At 40.8% G+C, this 19,726-nt stretch overlaps 2 protein-coding genes across 8 annotated transcripts in view; one reads left to right on the forward strand and one right to left on the reverse strand.

Annotated features, from left to right (window-relative positions):
* kiaa1328 (KIAA1328 ortholog) overlaps positions 1 to 19,726 on the reverse strand; it is a 124,630-nt gene that overhangs the window by 68,678 nt on the left and 36,226 nt on the right. The gene's annotated exons all lie outside the window — the stretch shown is intronic.
* celf4 (CUGBP, Elav-like family member 4) overlaps positions 1 to 19,726 on the forward strand; it is a 90,374-nt gene that overhangs the window by 51,548 nt on the left and 19,100 nt on the right. For all 7 annotated transcript variants that reach the window (XM_022200639.2, XM_022200632.2, XM_022200617.2 and 4 more), the window contains exon 3: positions 16,780 to 16,828. In XM_022200639.2, the coding sequence (XP_022056331.1) occupies positions 16,780 to 16,828 (49 nt within the window). The remainder of the gene's footprint in view (positions 1 to 16,779; positions 16,829 to 19,726) is intronic.

The following is a 19,726-nucleotide window of genomic DNA, read 5'->3' on the forward strand; positions in this document are numbered from 1 at the left end:
CAAACAAATGAAGGCCCAGGACAGAATGTCCCTTGCCAAAAGACATTTTGTTGTTTTAGGGACTCTCTTTTTTTTCTCATTCTATTTCCTGTTTTGGATCATTAAGCCATTGATTTTTATTTCAGCGGGTAAGTGGTGGTGGGGACCCCCTGGGAACTGGCTGAAAACCTCAACAGAGTGGCCCCAGCAGGAGTTTCTCTAGTTGTGACAGGCTGCTCCCAAGGGCTGGTGGGCCCTCTTAACTCTGCAGGGGAGAAACTATTGCCTGAAATCAGTCATTCTGCCTCAGCATTCCCAGGCACTGCTCCAAAGGAGTATTCACTTGAATATCTATAGATTTCTTCTAGCTAAATGTCTTTGCAACCACTGGAAGTACAAACTTGTGCATTTAGTTATAGATTTGGATTCAGATCCTTGCAGTAATTCTTGGAAGTGTACAAATGGTCAGTTCTCTTCATGTATTCTAAGGATGTAAAAAGTTGGCTGGAGTATCTGCTTTCCTATCACTATGTCCAATATTTTTAGGTCCATGGGGGCGGTGAGGGTAGAGAAGAGAGCAGGAGAGATACTGTGAGATACAGTAGCAACTCTGGCAGACCAAGATTCAGTTGGCCAACAGCCAGGGAGATATTACAGTCAGATATATAGTAACACAGATGGATGCACTCAGCCTAAAGAGGCTGACATATTGGCCAGCGCTGTCATAAGAATGACATAATACCTATCCTGACAGGTAATGAAAATAAAGGCCGCTCCACCGCAGAGTTGCATAAGCGCTTTAACTTTAGCTCATACAACGTAAAACATTACACCTGACATATGGGATATCCCGAGGGAAGTTTTGAGAGCGGTTGGAAGGTGGAGTCCATACAATCAGAAGCAGTCCCCAAACGTGCTGTAGATGACTGTAACTCTTGGTTTTAGCACTCACAACCACAGCATGCAAAGAGCTCTCCTGCGTGGATCCTTGATATAGAGATATTATTCTGCATTTCATTAGAATGCATCTCAATGATCCGCACTGCATCGATCTGCTCTCTCCTTCAGAAAATGCAGGCATACATATCGTGCCTGACAACTTTCTTTCTCAGAAAATTAAAAAAAAAATTATTTACTTTTTGTTTTGGCATTTAAAACCACTCTGGGTGTAGAATGTTGCATCATTATGGGCGAAGGTGTCCCTGAGGTGGTTGAATCACCTATTCAGTGCATTTCTGATGCAGTAAGACATGAACATTTATGTGCTTAAGCTCAGTCTGATCCACACACCAAGTTCATTTAAGTGTGGTGCCAGATGTAAGAAGGGTCTGTCTCACAAGATGAGATAATATGAAAAACTGCTGTTTTTTGGCACCATTCCTGCAAAAAAAAAAAAAAACATCAAAGAACAGTGCTGAAATTAACGCCAAGGGAAAATGGCATGTGAACAGAAGCTTCTCTGCTCAAAAACACAAAACCCTGATGTTGTGCAATCAGGAATGGTTAGATTGACTCAGTTTGACTTTTAGAAAACACTGAAATTCTTAAAGTTAAATTCTTAATCAGTTAAAAAGTTAAAAACTAAGTATTTTCCTTATTTTGCTAGATCTTCGGTTAGTCTGGTATTACAGTGGTTATGGTGGTGTATGGCAGCTAATACTGGCTAACTTCACATGCATTAGAGTTTTGGTACATGTGCCACTGTCTGAGCATGTCAAAGATGAACATTGTGGTGTTTTATCAAAAAAGAAAATCAAGGAATACCTTATTTTTCCATTTGTACATATAACAATGTGTTATTTTTATTTCTAAAGAAACATTTTGCAATAAAGCTGCCATGTCACGCCTGTCTCCAAAAAAATTACATTCCTACGCAACTAACTGCATTATTAATTGCATTCTGATTTTTTAATCATCTTGTTTGTGAACATTCCCAATATTCACATATAACTGTCCTTTACTATATTGCTTTCCAACTGTCACTCATTTTCAGCCATCCCATTATATAGTAGATGGGGTCTACTCACCCTGGTAACCAAGAAAATGGAGTCTAAAACATGCTGTGAAAGGACCGTAATTTTTTCTTTAACCCAACCAAGACATTCAGGTGCTTTAAAGTAAAGGAGCCAGATTTACCAAAAGCATATTTTCAGAAACCTAAACAAGTAGTTATGATGCCTAAGCCAAACCAAACAGTGATTGAAAACTAAACCTAAGTCTGAAATTCATTAAATTCACACACAGGACATGAACCCAGGCGTGAACTAACCGTGACGTCACCCGTTGGTTTCAACGCCGAGAAAATGAAGCCCGGATTTTGCTACTTCCTGGTCGCCATTTTGGATTTTTTGGAGCCAGTGACGTAAAAAGCGTCATCAAACAGGCTGGACCAGAGAGCAACTTGGGGCAGGACCAGTCAATGGGACTGTCAATCAAGTGTAGCCACACCCCCTGGCTCCGCCAACTTTAATGATTTATTTAAAATTCAGTATTGATTCATTTTAAGATCGGCCACCTGATCTCTCATTTTGACCATGAAACTAACGGGAAAAAAATCCTGAGCTGTAGAAAATCAGTCTATCAGATTTGATTTTTTTCCAAAAATGAATTGGGGTCTATGGAGCAAAAGCTTTTTGGAGCCAACCCTAGCGGATGGCGTGATATTCAGGGATGGGATCAGCAAGTTCTGATTCTAGCAGAAAGTTGTTGACGGGGGGGGGCGACTTCCAATCGCTGGGCCGTTTACAATCGTCGTTAACAAGCTATCGTTAACGTCGTTACCATCTCGCGGGAGTATCAGCGACAATAAAGTCTTCAAACTTGAAATGAAATCGGCGGAAATCCGCAGATCCGTGGTAAATTCCCATCCCAGAAAAAAAGCGGAATTCCGCGAATTCGCGGAAAAATCACATCCCTGGATATTGCAAGTTTTTGACACTTCCAGGTGGGCTTCAATTTTGGAGCCAGATGCTACGTCCATCTTTATATACAGTCTGTGCATGAACCCCAGATTCCTGGATGAAATTTCTCGGTAGGACCATCCCTCCAACCTCCTAATGCAGACGTTCACGCTCATTAAAAAAACATTTCCAAACTCACTGTTGCCTTACTAGGAAACAAAATGTCTGTACATAAAGATGGATGAACCCTCTGTGGGGATTTGCACGCAATGTTTTTTGCTTGCTGGAGATGCAGCCACATACTTAGTTACACATATTTTTAAACTTTAATATAATTTAAATGATCATTGTATATTTCATCCAATGCACATTATTTATGAATGGGAAGATTTGTTACAGAGACCAAAATTGTATTTCGTACCAGGATGTAAACATGTTTATTTCTTCTACAAAGTTGGGCATTTTAGCATGGGGTCTATGAGGACTGACTCAACTTTGCAGGTTTCGGCACTTTAAAGAAAGTAATTTTTTGGGAGATTGTTGCAGACAAGGATGGGCCTCCAGGAGGTTTGTCAGTTTTACCTATAGGCCAGTCTTGCGACAGGTCTGGTGAAATCCGTAATAGCAGACATCAGATGCCAACAGAAATGAAAGTATACAGCACTCATTAAATATATCTATCAACACAGACTACCCACAGTCAGAAGTGCAGAGAAGGCACCAAACAAAAAAAAGACTTTGCTTTTTGATGTAGCAAAGAGTGTTAAGATATAACAAATGTATTTAAGAAGTCTGCAGGTGAGGATGAGGACAGTGACAAAGAGGCAGAAACATCAAAGAAGAGATAGCAGGGAGCAGCAGTTTTGTCATGCTTACATGCAAATAAACTAGCAGAAAAATAAAACATCTTTGTTAACTGTGGGGTTTTCAATGCCAGAGTCCTGCTGAACCATTTCCAAGGTTTTACTGTAAGTCTCAGTGCACAGACGTTTAGAGAAGTTTACACTAAATTGCCTAACTTTCATCAACTTTAATTATAAATGGATAAAATACATAATATTTTACTCTTGACTACTCAGCAGATCTTTTTGCATTACAGCCTATATTATAGCCTACATAATTTTATCGCTTCATCTTTTTACATTTTAGAAACAGTTCAAATTTACATAGTGAGCTTCTTTATTTTTTTGGTCTGCACTAATGGTGTACTGATCAACAAACATACTGTGTCAGTTCGAAAATCAAATTAAGAGGCCTGACAGTAACTTCCTAGCCTACTTTCTGATGCCAATCCATGTTGCCTGTCTACTTATGAAGCCCTGAATAGCCAAGACTACTTTGACCATTGGTTTGACTGCATAATAAGTAAAAGTAAGACATCCATCCATTATTTATACACCGCTTAAACCTCATTCGGGTCACAGGGGGCTGGAATCTATCCCAGCTGACTTGGAGTGAAGACAGGGGACACCCTGGACAGGTCGCCAGTCTATCGCAGGGCTACATATAGAGACAAACCAACTCACTCATATTAAAAGTAAGACAAATACTCAAAATTAACAAGCCAAGCTACAGCAAAAAATAGGAAATACATTCTGTTATTTCCTCACCACTCCCCTCCACTGTGTCATTCAGATCTTCCTCCTCCTTTTCCTCACATTTGCTCTCTGTGTTGGAAAGCAAAGGCAGCTGGAGATACTTTACAGGTTCAATTTGAAGGAATTTTTCCTCCATTAATAATGAAATCGTATGCCCCGCTCTTTCCCTCCACTTCCCTCCCCTTTGGAATGAAACTGGTGTTGGTCTTTTGATGCAACTTAAAACTCTCTCAAACTTAGTTTCTCAACTCTTCTTATCCTCAGCTAAACCTTCAGTTTTGAAGGAGGGGACAGTAGATGAAACTGGTATAAATGAAGAAAGACAAACACACACAAAGAGAAACAGAAAGAGAGAGAGAGACAGAGAGAGAAGTGGTCTATCTACATTCTAAAATAGAAATAAAGAGGAAAATGTGGAGAAACTGTGCTTCGTGCTGTAACCAAAGTTCAATTTCTTTTTCAGTGCTACATGCACTCTCATGGTCACCATTCAATCTTTCTTCCTTTTCAGTCTCCTCTTCTTTTATGCGGCTCGACAGAGAGGTCGAGCCTGACATTATTACAGGCCACTGAATAGCGGAAACCATCAGTATGAAAATAGGAATGAATAAGAGTATAAAAAAAACAAAGATTACAGACAGATTGACATTTTGGCCGCTGCATCCTTGACGCTTGACAAAGACAAAGTACTCCTCCTGTGTGTGGATTCCTTCAGTGTAGGCTGATACATGCAAACACTGATGTTTACATGTACTATACCTTCTTCATGAGTGTTCGCATGTGCATATGTGTACTGTAAACTGCATTCAATCACGTGCGTGTGCATATTTTTGACTCTTAAGTGTGTGGGAGTGAGAGAACATTCACATCGCCCACCTGGGCTTAGCTCGAAGCCAACAGAGCTGTCTTACTGAAAAACTCCCTGTTGTTTCTTTGGCGGAGCCTAACAGGCAGCTTTGACTGTAACACTTCCTTCTTTTTCCTCCTCCTCCACTCTTAACTCCTCTCCTCTCCCTCACTCTGCTCTGTTCCTCTGTTCCCAACACTCATCGCTTTCTCTCTTCTCTCTCTTCCTGCCTATTCTATATTTAATCAGCCAGGGAGTGTGGAATTAGCGATTATTTGATGGAAATATGCAGGCAAGAGAAGGAGCGTGCATGCATGAGAGAGGAGCTGTCATTTATTTGTCTGAATCTTTTCATACCCTCCTGTCATTGCAGTGCACAGCAGAGTTTGGAGGGAGCCGATGAGTATGGAGGTTATGCATTGCATAATAGGCCTTGATTTTTTTTTTCCATCTTGTTTTCAGTGAACAGCACAGACATGCATGATGCCTCCCTATCTCTGCTTCTTTATGTTTGCAGCACAGCGAGAGTGCTGCAAACATTACTTATTTTTTTTCTCTTCATTCAGACAGTATCCTCATGGCAGCCATGCTAAGACAGACATTAGACCTGTATGAAAAGCAGACGTTCCTTCACTCATTTCAATAAGAGCACTACACTGAAGTACCTGCAGAGGCATCTGGTGCAGACAGCTTCACTGATAAACGCAGAGCTATTCAGCAAAAAAAGTTCATCTTGGTTCAGATTTGCCACTGCATACATAGTGTGAATTGAAAACACACTCTCTTAATTTGCCTTTATTTAATACATAAAAGCGTGCACTTTGTAACACACATTTCACATCAACAGAACTTGAATTTAACTGCTTTTAGTGCTCAGTCTGTTGTGACTATCAGGACATAAGATCAATAATTGTCTGTGTGATCAAAATATTTTCTCTGGAGTTCGATTGTTTTTGTCCTTTTGGTGTGACAGAGAGAATCCCAGCTGGTTAAAGTAATAGTGCAATGTTCTTGGAAATATGTCCATTTGCTCTTACTGACGTCAGATAAGAAGACTAACACCACTCTCATATCTGTCTAGTAACTATTCTGCAACTGCAGATGGTCGGTTAGCTTAGCTTAACACAGAGATACTGGACAAAACTAGCCTGTTAGTTAGAAATCAGCCTGTCAGTGATTCTAATTTCCATGTTGTTTGTTGGCTTTGCCTTGGCTACAAGGACTTTATAAAGCATCCTCCAATGACCAGGCAACTGTGCAGTGATTACTTTTTAACCCCTGACAACCTACCATTTTTGCAAAGTTTTTGATTAGAATTTTACTCTGTCTGTTGTCAGTGAGAACAAAACTGGAATTTGATCGCAGCTAACAAATACCACCCATTAACCAGGCAAACAGTATTTCCTATGTCACCAGAGTAACATTACAACAAAATCATAATTTTATGAGTGACAAAATAGTTATAGGAAACAAAAATGACGTTTGAGAAAGATGCAGAGATGTTAAGATGCAACTTTTCTCCTTTCATTACTGAATGATGTTTTCTTTGGGTGTAAAAAAAAACCCAAAAAACAAAGTATGTGGACATCTCATAGTTTCTACTGTGTAGCTTTTCAATTAAGCAATTTTTTTTCCTCCTGCTTTTATCTAACTTTTTGTCTGTCTCCCCTCTGGCTTTTTCCAGTAGCAAAGAGCAGGATACTGTGAGTGACAGCTCATTACAAAGTCATCTCCTAACCCCTAACCTCATGAGATAGAGACAACTGTGTGTTTATGTGTGCAGATTTTTCAGTGTATGAGCATGAGAGTGGTTGCATTTCCTTCGCCGAGTGCATTCATGGTGTGTTTTCCCATGCTGCTATTTGTGTCTATATTTACATTTGCATATGCTGTAAGGTATCTTTCATATGCACAGGCCTTTCAAGTCCGCTCTCCCTCTCTTTTCCTTCTTCTCACTCACACACACAGTCCAGCGATATGCAGCTCATGAATATCGCAATTATGGGAAACCTACTTGTCGTCTATGTGCCTCGGTGATGGCTGGAGAAGAGGACAAAAGTTGTGCAGGGATGCAAGTAAAAGCAGTCTGCCTAGCCCAGAATATGACAGCTTATATGCTTGTTTTTCTATTTTCTTTTTTTCATTCATTAGATAAGTGAAAAGCAAAAACCCAGTGATGGCACGCCGGTACCAGCCATGATTTATGTTCACCTCTGGAAAGAGAAAAGTAGAATTTATGGCTTTCTCATCTGGCCTAATCTTCACTATATGCTGCAAAGCCCGAGCAATGCAGTAAGCTTAAAGGGAGAGGGAGAGAGCGGCTGAAAATTGTCCTCTACACTTTCTCTAGTTAGCTTTTTTTCCTTTTTTCTTTCTCTTTCTCTCACTTACTAACCAACTCTATCACATTTTGTCCTTGTCGGGTTTTTTTTTTTTTTTTTACATTTTTTTTTCCTCCTCTCGCACGCTTACATACACAGGAGCAACCCGTACAAACACACACATGCTTCGGTGCAGGTTTGAACACTTCTAATCACACACAAGCAGGCGCACTATGCACACAAACACGCGCTCACACATAAACTGAGAGCCGCTCAGCCCCTCAGCGACACCTTCACTTCTCTCGCACCAATTTTCTCACACTTTTTCATTCTCCGTGTCTTCTCCTTTCTTTCTCTCACTGCCTCACTCTGCACCTCCGCCCTCAACCGCCTCCACATATAGATCTTTTCTTTTTATAGTCAAAGCTATCGTCCCTATGGCAACATCAGAGTTGTTGATTGCCAAGGTGCTGTACATCTAATGATGTAACTATGCAAGAGGAGTGTGTGTGTGTGTGTGTGTGTGTGTGTGTGTGTGTGTGTGTGTGTGTGTGTGTGTGTGTGTGTGTGTGTGTGTGTGTGCGCGCGCACCCTGTAGCCTATTTGTTTCTCACCCTGCCTCTGTCCTCTAGTAGTAAAGCCTCTTTATTCTTTATTCGATGTATCGGGTGTGATAATCAAACGCCGTTCAGGGCTTCCAAAAGAATTTCAGAGTCAGTTGTGATGTTTTGTGTCACAAACAACACATTAAACATTTATACAAACTTAAAATGGAATATTTGACATGTATTAATGTCTCATTTGGGATTTTCTATGCATTCGTGTGTGCATCTCATTTGTGCAAATCTTTAGTGTGTCAGAGTGTAGTGTATGTACGAGTGCGTGTCACAGGCAAGTGTGAAGCTATAACAGGTTTTGACAAGGCAAAATCATTTGGGGGTGCAGATGATGTGCTTTTTCTATCCAGTTACGCTGTGACAACAGAATCCTCAACTGTCGATTCCTATTAAAGTGTTCACAGGAAGCGTAAACCCTGTCTGCTCTCATTCCACATTGATTCTTATCCAGGTAGAGCGCTAGAAAAAGACGGAGGAAATGAGGGGAAAACACTGTTTTATGCATTAACTCACTGTGGAAAAAAATAGTTTTCACACTCATTTACTCTAGTCGACAACAAATTCGTACAGGAGGAGAGGAGGGAGAAGAACGAGGGAAAATAATAAGATGTGGAATAATAATAGAAAGGAAAACAGAAAGAGCACTACATTTTCATTTTAACCTCTCATTCAAAAGCGCTCCAAAGCCGTCCCACTACTGCCAGCGTTCAGGCTGCTTGCCAGTGAAAGAAGGAGAAAACAGGAGGAGATAAAGAAGAGGTGGGCTGGTGTGAAATGGATCAAACAATGGATGTGAGAAAAGCATTGCTGTTCTCAACCAACTGCAGGCAAATAAGAAAAAGAAGTGGAGGAGGAGTGGGGGTGTGTGATAACTTGCGGCTTTTAAAATGTCTGTGTTTTGTAACTAGTTTCTTGACAACAGGTCTTCAGAAAGTTAGAAAAAGTATTTTCAAAGGCAGCTACTGTGGTAGAGAAATTGCGTTTTAATTAGGATGAATCTGCGGATGAACGTTCAGACAGAAAAACAGTGAGTGGAGCATTGAAATGAGATCATTTTAACACACATATTATCCCCAAGGTCAGGAATGATTCTCCAAGCTCAAGGATGCATCTGATTTTCTGTGTCTTGTGTGTGTGTGCCTGTCAATCAGTTCACCGTGTTCATGTTCTGCGTATGCTTGAACGGCGTGTAAAAGCCATGTTGATGAAGGAATCGGGGATGATCAGAGGGTTGGACAGAGAGGCTTGCCTCCTTTTGTGATCTCTGTGTGTTTCCCTTTCATCTGCCTTTGTGGAGATGTAGTGATCTCGGTAGACGCTACTGGGACAGCAGCACCACAGAGCGAGCAGCAGCATATAGAAGCAGGCAGAGAAAGATGGTGACTGCATTTTTCATTCACATGGTGGCTTTGGGAGGGATTTCAGAGTTAGGATGGAGGAAGCGCTTCATATTTAATCTGTATTGGTTTAGGATGATATTTGTTGTGGGTTGTGAGGGAATTTAACGTGTTACTTGTGCCATTCAAATAGATCAGTCACTATCACTGAAATTAAATTCATTTCAGCAGCAAATCAAATGTCTTTAAATACATGTGGCATGTATGTTGTTCTTCAGAGGAAGTTTTGGCGCAGTGCTTCACCGTCTTGCAAGAATCTGATCATAAGGAAATACTGATAAATGAGGGCGAGTGTCTCATTTGCCATAATGCACACTGCAGCCACGTTGTTGTTCTACGAGCCACCTCAGTGCTGCGGTGTAACAGCCAAAGAAAGCACAGCCTGTGCCAATTCATAATTCATCTGGATGTTTTTTTCTTCACTATTTATTTTGCTCCTGTCCACTCAAGCTGACTGCAGCGTGCCATTCAATCCCAACCCAAACAACTGGGCCAGGCCGTCCCATTGTCAGAAAATACTCTTCTCATCCTTGATCTGATGTGAAACAGATTGCCCATTTCTGTTTCTCTGTAAAGATGAGAAGGGATAAAGAAGGAGAGAATGGAACAAAAGGAAAGAGATGGGGACGTTTTGCTTTATAGCCCTCTTTACCCTCACACACCGACACTGATCTCTGTGCAATATGTTTCACTTCAAAAGAGAGGTTTAATGTTTGGCCATATGTCAGGATGAGGAACTACTGGGGGAAGAAAAGAGGAAAAAATACTCACTGAAATGTGCAGACATTAGTGGAGATTAAACCTGAGGGGAATCCAAGTGGAGTTTAACCATTCATCAATTGATAAACCCTTATCAACACGGCTGTAAACTAACCTGAAAGTTGTTGTCAGACAAGGCTTGAGATGACATCAAATCACAGTGCTTTGTGGCTATTTGTAGTATACTGTTGTATCTGACAAAACTGTATCTGACAAATGTCAGGGAATCGTCAAAAAAGCAGTCAGCAACATGGAGAGGCCACTGTTAGAGAGGCAGGAACTACACTATAAAACATCCATTTAACTGTCTGAACCCAAACAGTTCATGGGGTTTGCTTTGTTCCCGTCACATTTTTTTCTCATTGCAATATGCACCCCCATCAATACCACCATGGCTAGAAGTAGACAGAACTCAAAAATGACACATTTATAATGACAAAAATCATCCAAAAGAAGTAAATAAAATTTCTTCAGTGTGTAAACACACCAAATTGGAGGCAAACCAATGCTAGGGGGAAAATGATGGCTACATACTACAGATATCGTGCTGTTTACGTTTTTAATGTGCTTCCATACTTGTCACCTATTTGCACATCCTGCAGGTCAATCCAGTTCAGCCAAAAAGTCTTTGAATTTCTGTCATGTGATTGCTGGTCTTTGATTGTTGGTTGCACAAGAAGTAGATTTTTTTATTTGTTTTTTTCAGGAGGTGGTGCAAAAGTTCTAATTTTGCATTTCTACAAAAAATAAAAGTCACACGGAATAATGTAATTTTGATGAAAAATCAAGATTTGAAGCCCAGATTTGGTTAAATTTCCTGACAGAACCACAAATCACAGATGAGTAGTTTAAGAATCAACAAAAAGTTGAAAGTCCGATGTTGGTGATTTTTTAAAGATAACATGCGTTTTGAACCCATCAGTGGGTTTGGGGTTTCAGAGGGTTACTGATAGAAAGGCAACATTTACAGCATCACTGAAACTTGATATGTACCTTCATGTAAAATAAGAAGACATTAAGAATTAAAAAATGAGTGCTCACCTTTAGCAGAGCAGAATTATTTTTTGCTAGATTCCTTAAGTGAGTTCTGTTACCTTCTACCATGATGACAAAAAATATAGAAATGACTGTTGGGGTTGTAAAACCTGCCTGTCGTCCTTCGTACAAGATTGTATTTACAACTGAAACCTAAATTATGTGTTTTTTACTTTAAATTCAAATTTTTCCTTTTGAGCTGAAGATTATAGCATTATTGGTGCGGTGGTTAGCACTTTTGCCTCTCAGCAGGAAGGTTGTGGGTTTAAACATGCTCGATTATTCGTCTCTTTGCCCTGTGATGGACTGACAACCGCCTCTCACCTAGTATCAGCTGGAATAGACTCCAGCCCCTCACAACCCTCTGGAGGATAAAGCAGGTATCACTAATGTATGGATGGTGAAAGACACAAAAAGTCCTGATAGGCTGCATTAAGATAGCTTAACTGACGTTACGGTAATCCAGTATTGGTCAAAGAAAGCAGATTCACTAGCTTAATCGGCTTTTATTTGCTTTCATGACTCATAACTGCATAGATGCAGCATGTCAACAGCATTGGATAACTTAATAAACAAAAAAAAACTTGCGTCACAAGCCTAATGTAGTTGTCAGTACAATTTTGCGGGGTAAAAATACTTTTAATCATGCACATATTAAGAACTGTGGCTACAGGAACACGATTTTATCTGCGCCTCATGTCCTATTCTGCACCACTGAATAGGAGATGAGCCAGCATGTTGTTGGAATTGGGTACATTTGGTAGTCGCAGCTTTAATGTTATGTGCAAAAAAAACTGTTCCTCAAGCTCGGGTTTCTAAGCGACGCTGGCCGGAAAACATGCGGTTCCCAGACTGGCCTGTACACTTGCAAAAAGAATCACTGAGGAACATAACATGGTCCTGAAAAACACATCCTGAGCCATGACAAAAAGAATAACTTTCCTCTTTGCACACACTGATTCCAGCTGCAGTATTCACATCACAGCATTTAATTGTGGTGGAAGGATGCGAGCTGCCTTTTTTCTTCAGTCATTGTAAAATACTTCTGTGGCTCAAGAGGTTGCAAAAGTCAATACAATGAAAACTTCACATGTACTGTTGGAGATCTAATGGGAATGTTAGGGGGTCTTTTGTGGGTTTACAATAATTCCAACTGTGAATTATTGTAAAATCAATGCTTTTAAAATAGGTTGTCCTCTTTGTGACCAGTGGTAAAATCTATTACATGCCTGCTAAATGTTTCTAGTGTTTCAGCTAATCTCGCCACCGAGGATGTTTTTCTCCCTACATGCAAGAGTCGAGTTTCCCAAAAGCATCTCGGGGTTATAACCATATTTGTTCAGCTAATGTTTCCATTGGCGTGTTTCCATCCCAAGATGAGTGTTGTGCATGCTGAGATACTTTAGACAGCAGGTCCAGCTCGAGTGCCAGTGGTTCATTTGACATGAATACCAGCCTTTTGGTATTGCTCCTGCAGAGAATCTCCGCATTTGGCACAGCTCCTCTTTTCAGATACTCGCTTTCACATACAGTACACCTAAGGAGCAGAAAATATATGTATGAACAGGGCGCACAAAAAAAAGCCAAAAATCTCAACCTTCAAATGGGTCGGAGTGAGAATTAAAGCAATTGCAATGCAAAAAGAAAAAGGCTTTCAGTTCCAGAATGTAAAATAGAGCAAGTTTTGACAATAGTAGTGGAGGAATATTATGAGCAGCCTTCCTTGCTTCCCTGGGAGAGTTTCATGGAGTGCTTTCTCACTGTGATAATGAAATGACCTGGCCTGCACTGCTCTACTCTCTCTCAAAAACACATCTGCTAGACGAGGGTGAAAATGAGAAAATCCTACCTCCTCTCCCGAGTTTCGTAAAGCATACTTTCAATATTCTTTTTCACAGAGAATGATGGGAATGTGAGTGACTGTGGACTTTTGTGTCCTTGTGAGTGTTGTGTGTTCCCGTAGCCGTGCGCATATGCATCACTTTGTGTCCGTGTGTGTCTGTGGATGCTCTCACTGCCTTGAGCAACTTGTAATAAACTGTATTTGAAGCACATTTGACATAACAAGGTACTATACAGAAATTCAGCGGATAGAAGTCCCATAGAGTTGTCATCGTAACATGGTTTCTGTAACTTCATTTTTGCGGCTGGCACGCAGTGAAATCAATACAGTAAGCAGCAAAACTCAGATCAAGGACTTCACTTTTGTCCCATTTCAAGGTAGAATCCAATAAGGCAAACTACAGTCCCACACTGTTTGGAGCTAATCTTGTGGGCCTTGCTAGACATTCAGGCCGTACCAGACTGATTCAGAAGAATGACTCACCAGTTTGGTACAGCACAGACTGCATGCAGACCATGTATTCCCTCAGCTTCTAGTTAACAGGGAATCTATGGCAGCACTGAGGCAGAGCGCTGTCATTGAGTTACATAATCAACAGAGGAGTGTGGCAAGAGTGTGTGTGCGAGTGTGTGTGTGCGCCCTCGTGCATTTGTGTAGCTGCAATTCTTCTTGAGCTGTCGATCATGTGGTACACCAAGGCCACTCTAACACAAGGCTGCTGAGGTGGACTTTCAGCAACAATGGAGCTTAGCGTGTGTGTGTGTCCATGTGTGGACTTTGCTAGTATTTTTTAAAGGCATATGCGTGGATGAATAGGCGGCCGCGTTTACAAGGCTGAGGGGAAAAAGTTAGCTACAAGCAAAGTAGGTGTGCATGCTGCGAGATGCGCCAATTTAGGTCCTCCACATGTTAACTCACAAGGCCACATTTCCATATCTAGTGTGTGTGTGTGTGTGTGCTTATTTGTATCCTGTAGTATCTCTCTATGCATGCTTGGATGCGTAGACCTATTTGTGATGTGTATGAGCCAAGCCTGTGTGCATAAGTATGCATGTCTAGTCATGTAAGCTTACCTACTTAGGCATGTTTGTGTGTGCATATGTTTAGAGTTTAGATATGTATGTATCACAGTGGCTTTTGTGTAAATGCTTTGGTTTTTTTTTCCATCCATACCAGCAATAGGCTAAGGAGAGCTTCTCCTGCTCAATGCTGCCATCTGGCTTCGACTAGCCCCACCACAGACATCCTAGGGGAGCTATCGGTGCGAGTCAGCGTCTGGTTTTAACAACTGTTTTGGGATCAGTTGTCCAGTGGGCTGGTGCTAACTCACCCTATTATGAGCAGGATGATAAAACTGACCTTGAAGCAGTTTATGGGGCTGGGATAATGGAAACCACTGATAGAGAGCCCATGAAACTGCACTCAGCTTTCAGTGACAAAAGAAAATAATGTTTTAACCACTTAACATTATTTTGAACGGTATCTAAAAATTTATGAGCGGACGTTTTGCGTGCGGGTGCTCAGCTAGCAATGACGAATTAGGAGGTTCACTGATTATGAATCTGCATGTTAAGAATGAAGATTTACAGTTTCAATAAAAAGTGAAAATGGCATTCGTGCATATTATATTTGATATATAGAGAGGATACGAAAACTATCAGGAGGAAGAGAGCAGAAATAGAGGAAGATATTGTTATTTTGACTTTTGTGCCTCTTCACCTCCAGTCATTTTTGTACAGTCCCTAAAATGATGAGTGAAACTAAAACCAAGAAAATTAAATACAACCTCAGTGGATCACATGCAGGTTAAGACCAGTTCTTGCATAGAAAACCAGTGGAGGTGGAACACAATTAGGTCAGATTGAGGCCAGACCATTTGTATGGGTCACAGTAAAAGTGCTCATATGTATGCAGGCTTATAGCCCCCCTGGGAGCAGTGGGCTGACCTTGTCCCATACTCTGATCTATGTCCTCATCTCCCCCTATGTCCTCTTTTCCTCATTCCTCCTCCCGTCTTTCCTCCCCCACTTCCTTTTTTATCACCACATTTCTCTCTGCTTAAACACCTCCCCTCCTTTTTTTTTTTAAATCATTTTCTGTTACTTTCACTTTTCTCTCACCATGTTTAGTTTCCTGTGATCACTTGGTTTCCTATCTAACACTCTTTTTTTAAATTCACACACTCTCACTTTTTACTCATTTTTAACTCCCGCTCTTATTCCATTCCCCATTTTCTTTATCCCCTCTCGTCCTTTTTCCATATCAACAGCCAGTCTGATAAATAATGCATCACAGCACATTAAAAACATTAGTAGAGTTCTCTTGGCTGTCAAAGAGAGGGAGGAGACGAGGGAGAGGAAGGAATGGGTAACTCCATTTTAAATAAGTGTTGTGGAGAATGATGTGATTTAATATTAGCAGCGGAAATGTGCCAGAAGAAGGGTGAAGGTCCGAGCTTTAATTGTGTTTGCGTCGCGTCCTTGTGTCCTCACGCTCAGGGGTTTTTTTTTTCTTCTTGCCTTTGGTGAAACATCTGAAAGCTTGCAGATTCATAAAGATGACTGTATCAGCAAACTCAAAAGGAAAGATTTAATGACATTTTGCAAAACACTGATTCTGCATCACACAGAAACCTTGACCTTTTCCCCTCTCCCTCTCATCCTTCACTTTCTCCATCCTATTCCTCGCCTCTCCTCCTTTCCTTCTATTCCTCCTGGCAGCGTGGCGATTGGCATTATTAAAAATTGATTGGCGGCGAGCGTTTAGCAGGGTGGTGAGGCGGAGAGGGAAATTTTGACAGGCAGGAGTGAAATGAAAGGAGGGCCTCTGTGGACACAGTGTGGAAAGGTCTCACTGGGGGACAGAATGTGTGTGTGTGAACAAGCTCGTGTGTGCGTCTGAGAGTAGATTGTGCAATTCGTAGTGAGGCTGAGGTGCTGGGAAACTTACGCAAGATACTGTGTTTATACCTTCTGTGTGCCGATGTATGTGAGTGTGTGTACATCCACAACAATATATCTGAACACACACACACACACGCGCTAAACCATGACGGCACACGAGCGCCCAGCAGCCGACACAGAGATGATACAAAGCCACAGTATCTCTGCTGACCCACAGTTACCTCTCCGCCATCCTCCCTCCATCCCTCTTTCTATCGTTCCCTTCATCCCTCTGCTTATCCCCCCTTTCCAACCCTTCTCTCTCCTTTCATCTCAGATCAAATAATATTTCCAACCCATATTCCCAACCAGCTATTCCCCCAATGGCTATAAGTGCTACAGCTTTGGAGATTTTCAATACACTTTACCCGCAATTTGGCTGAGTGATTCTAAAAAAGTTTTTTTTTTTTGTTTGTTTTTTTGAGGGGGAGGAGGGTAAAAGCGTGTGGCGTTACATGATGCTAACTGGTGCCTTTGTCTCTTGTCTTGTTCTTTCTTCTTCTATTATTTGTCCCCTCTTTGCTCTTTCTCTCTGTCACAGATGAACAGACCGATCCAGGTGAAGCCAGCAGACAGTGAGAGTCGAGGAGGTACTGTACGCCCTTCTTTACTGCTCCCCTCCTCCCTTCCCTCTTCTCCCTTTCTTTGTTCTGCCCCTACAAACATGCTGCCTGTGTGTATCAGCCTCACCATTATCTGTCCCATTAGACGATGCCCTGTACCTCGACGCAGGCTGACAGCACGGCCTGGCCGGACCCTCCACTATTCAGAACACATTATGTAAACATGGCTCTTCCTGGCCAGCATAGCCTCTAGCTCCTTTCTTGGAGTTTCATCATATGCGCTGATGCATGTACATACACAGAAACGCGCATGTCTTGTCATGCTTTGAGGGGAAACAGGTAGCTTCGTTTGACAAATTCCCTTAAAAACCCGTCTGCAACGAGGCAAACTTTATTCGAGTCGTGTCAAAAGTTTGTGGTGGCAAAAAGAAATGCAGATTATGTGTGAATGTAAGCGAACATCTCGTCTGGTATTTTTTGTGCGTCATGCTTTATTGACAGCTAAGACTGCTTAAAGTGAATTTTCGATGTCTAGACATGTAGTGACCTGCTCCTGACATCAATCAATGGACTGTACAAGAGAAGATTGATGTAGTTTGACCATTTTTGGCTGGAGTCTTTCAAACTTTGCAGTTGTTAATATAATTGGCACCAGAGCGATTTTCCTGCCACAAGAAAGACAGAAAGAGAGAGAGAGGAAGGGGAGAGGAAAAAAGAGAAGAAATAGAGCATGCAAGGAGTTGAAGGTTGATAAGCAGGAGAAGAAGCATAAGGACTAAGAAAGGTGTTAGCCTGTAAAGAAATAAAAAAAAAAAAAACCTGAAAGGAAAGGAAGAGAGATTGTGCAACATCCTCTTCTATTTAGTTTGCTGGTTCTCTGAGTATGATTGATGGAGCGGGAGGGAAGAGAGGCAAGCACCAAGCGTGAGGAAGCAAAGTGAGGGCAGTGCGAGACGGCCATACTTCTGTCTGTGCTTGGGCTCTGTCTTTCTCTCAATGTATGTCATCTCTCTCTCTCATCTATTTCCCCACACTTCTATTTTTCCAATACTATTTTCTTTCCTTCTCAGTCCCTCATTTTTTCACACATTGCAGCAAAACTACTCGCAGTAATAATGGGGTGTTGCATTTCTAATTACAATGGCGGAAGAAGAACTCATATCTTTTACTTAAATAATAGCAAACAACAGTCCAGGAAAAATACGTAAACATTACCAGCAGCATGCATTTCTGGTATCAAAAGCAAAAAATACTCCTACTGCAGAAAAATGTCCACTGTGACGGTTTCATTATCTCATAGTGTATTAATAGAATGCTGATACTGATGCATCAGTGCAAGTGGCATTTTCCTTATGTAGCCGGTCCAGATGGAGCTATATTTTAATATTTTATATACAGTCACTTATGTAATCCAGTTATTCCCAATTTACGAATGGGTGACAAAATAAATCTGAGCAGAGACACTCTGACTAATGGGGAACCTTTTTTGGGTGAAATAATGATTAATTTTACCTCTTTGGGATTACTTATATGAAAATGAATAAGTGACTCTTCAGTGGAACTGCTAATAGACTTCTGAAACATGGCAGGGAATCCCGACTAGGCACTGCTTATTGTAAAGGTTTGGAGCCACTGATTTAATGCTCCGTATTTTAAAGGCTTATAATGTGTCGACTAACTGTGTCTTTCCAATAATAATAGATGTTTCAGAGTAAAAAGTTCAACATTTCATCTCTGAAATGAGCTGAAAAGTATTGAGCAGCACAAATGCAAAACACTCAAGTTAACCTATGGAAGCCCAGCAGTTTGTGGGTGTTTTTTGTTGGTTCTATCACATTTTTCCTCACCGTGGGCTCTGATTTTTTTTTTTTACTAATGTAAAGTCCAGCACCTCTGTGAAGAAAGTACAACCAAGGCTGAAAGCAGAGAGAACTTAAAATGTTGTCTGTGCAGTATGACAAAGTTATCATGCCATAAAGCAATAACAAAAGGAAAAAACTGAAGCTGAATTACTTTTGTCTTATTTATTTTCAAATATTGTAATTTTAAAAAATGAAATTGATAAGTTAAACATTTTTCCAAGTGCCCACAGACAATACGAATACTAAAATAAGGTGGCTCTACATGTTCTAGATATTTTACATTTTACATTGTTCATTTGCTTCCATACTTGCCTGCTGCCTGCTCGGTGTAAACACTGCCTGCAGTTCAGGCCAGTTCAGTCAAAAAGTCCCTGAATTTATGTCACGAAACTGTTAGTTGTAGTTGAGTCAATAATGGCTCAATGATTGTTGTACTGACAGCAGAGTTTTCTTCATTTTTGACAGAATCTCACAGAGGAAAATGTTTAACCTTGGCAAATTCTTTAATAAGACATATAGAACAAAGTGATTTGGGTGAAATATCATGATCTTACAATTAGATTTTGTACATATTGGCAATGGAACTGTAGACCACACATGAGTAGTTCAAGGACTGAAAGTTAAAAATCTGACTATTTTTTCTGTTTTCACAGTTTCAAGCTCTGGTGGTGTAATTTGGGCAGTTTTTAGAAGACAACACACCTTTTAAGCCTGTTAGTGGATTTTGGTGTTCAGAGGGTTAATGTACCCCTAAAATTTAAGAATAGCATTTAAGCAAATAAATACTTAGCTACACTCCACCGCTGGTGAATTGATGTCAGTGAAGAAGGATCTATGCAACTGATGATGCCCTAAAATGGAAAGCATGGCAAAAATCAACAATGAAAGTAGAAAATATTACTTTTAATATAGAATTTCTGTGTGTAGCCAACTAAATATTACTGTAGAGGGAGATGAGGGAGCCATTGTAATGTACCGTCTGTGTGTGTGAGCTGGAGAGAGAGTTTTGCATCGCTGTTGAGACTCTGGTGTGTATTGATTTGCTCTCTAGCTGAATATGAGT

The sequence above is a fragment of the Acanthochromis polyacanthus genome, chromosome 5 (assembly GCF_021347895.1).
Source record: "Acanthochromis polyacanthus isolate Apoly-LR-REF ecotype Palm Island chromosome 5, KAUST_Apoly_ChrSc, whole genome shotgun sequence".
Lineage (NCBI taxonomy): Eukaryota > Metazoa > Chordata > Actinopteri > Pomacentridae > Acanthochromis > Acanthochromis polyacanthus.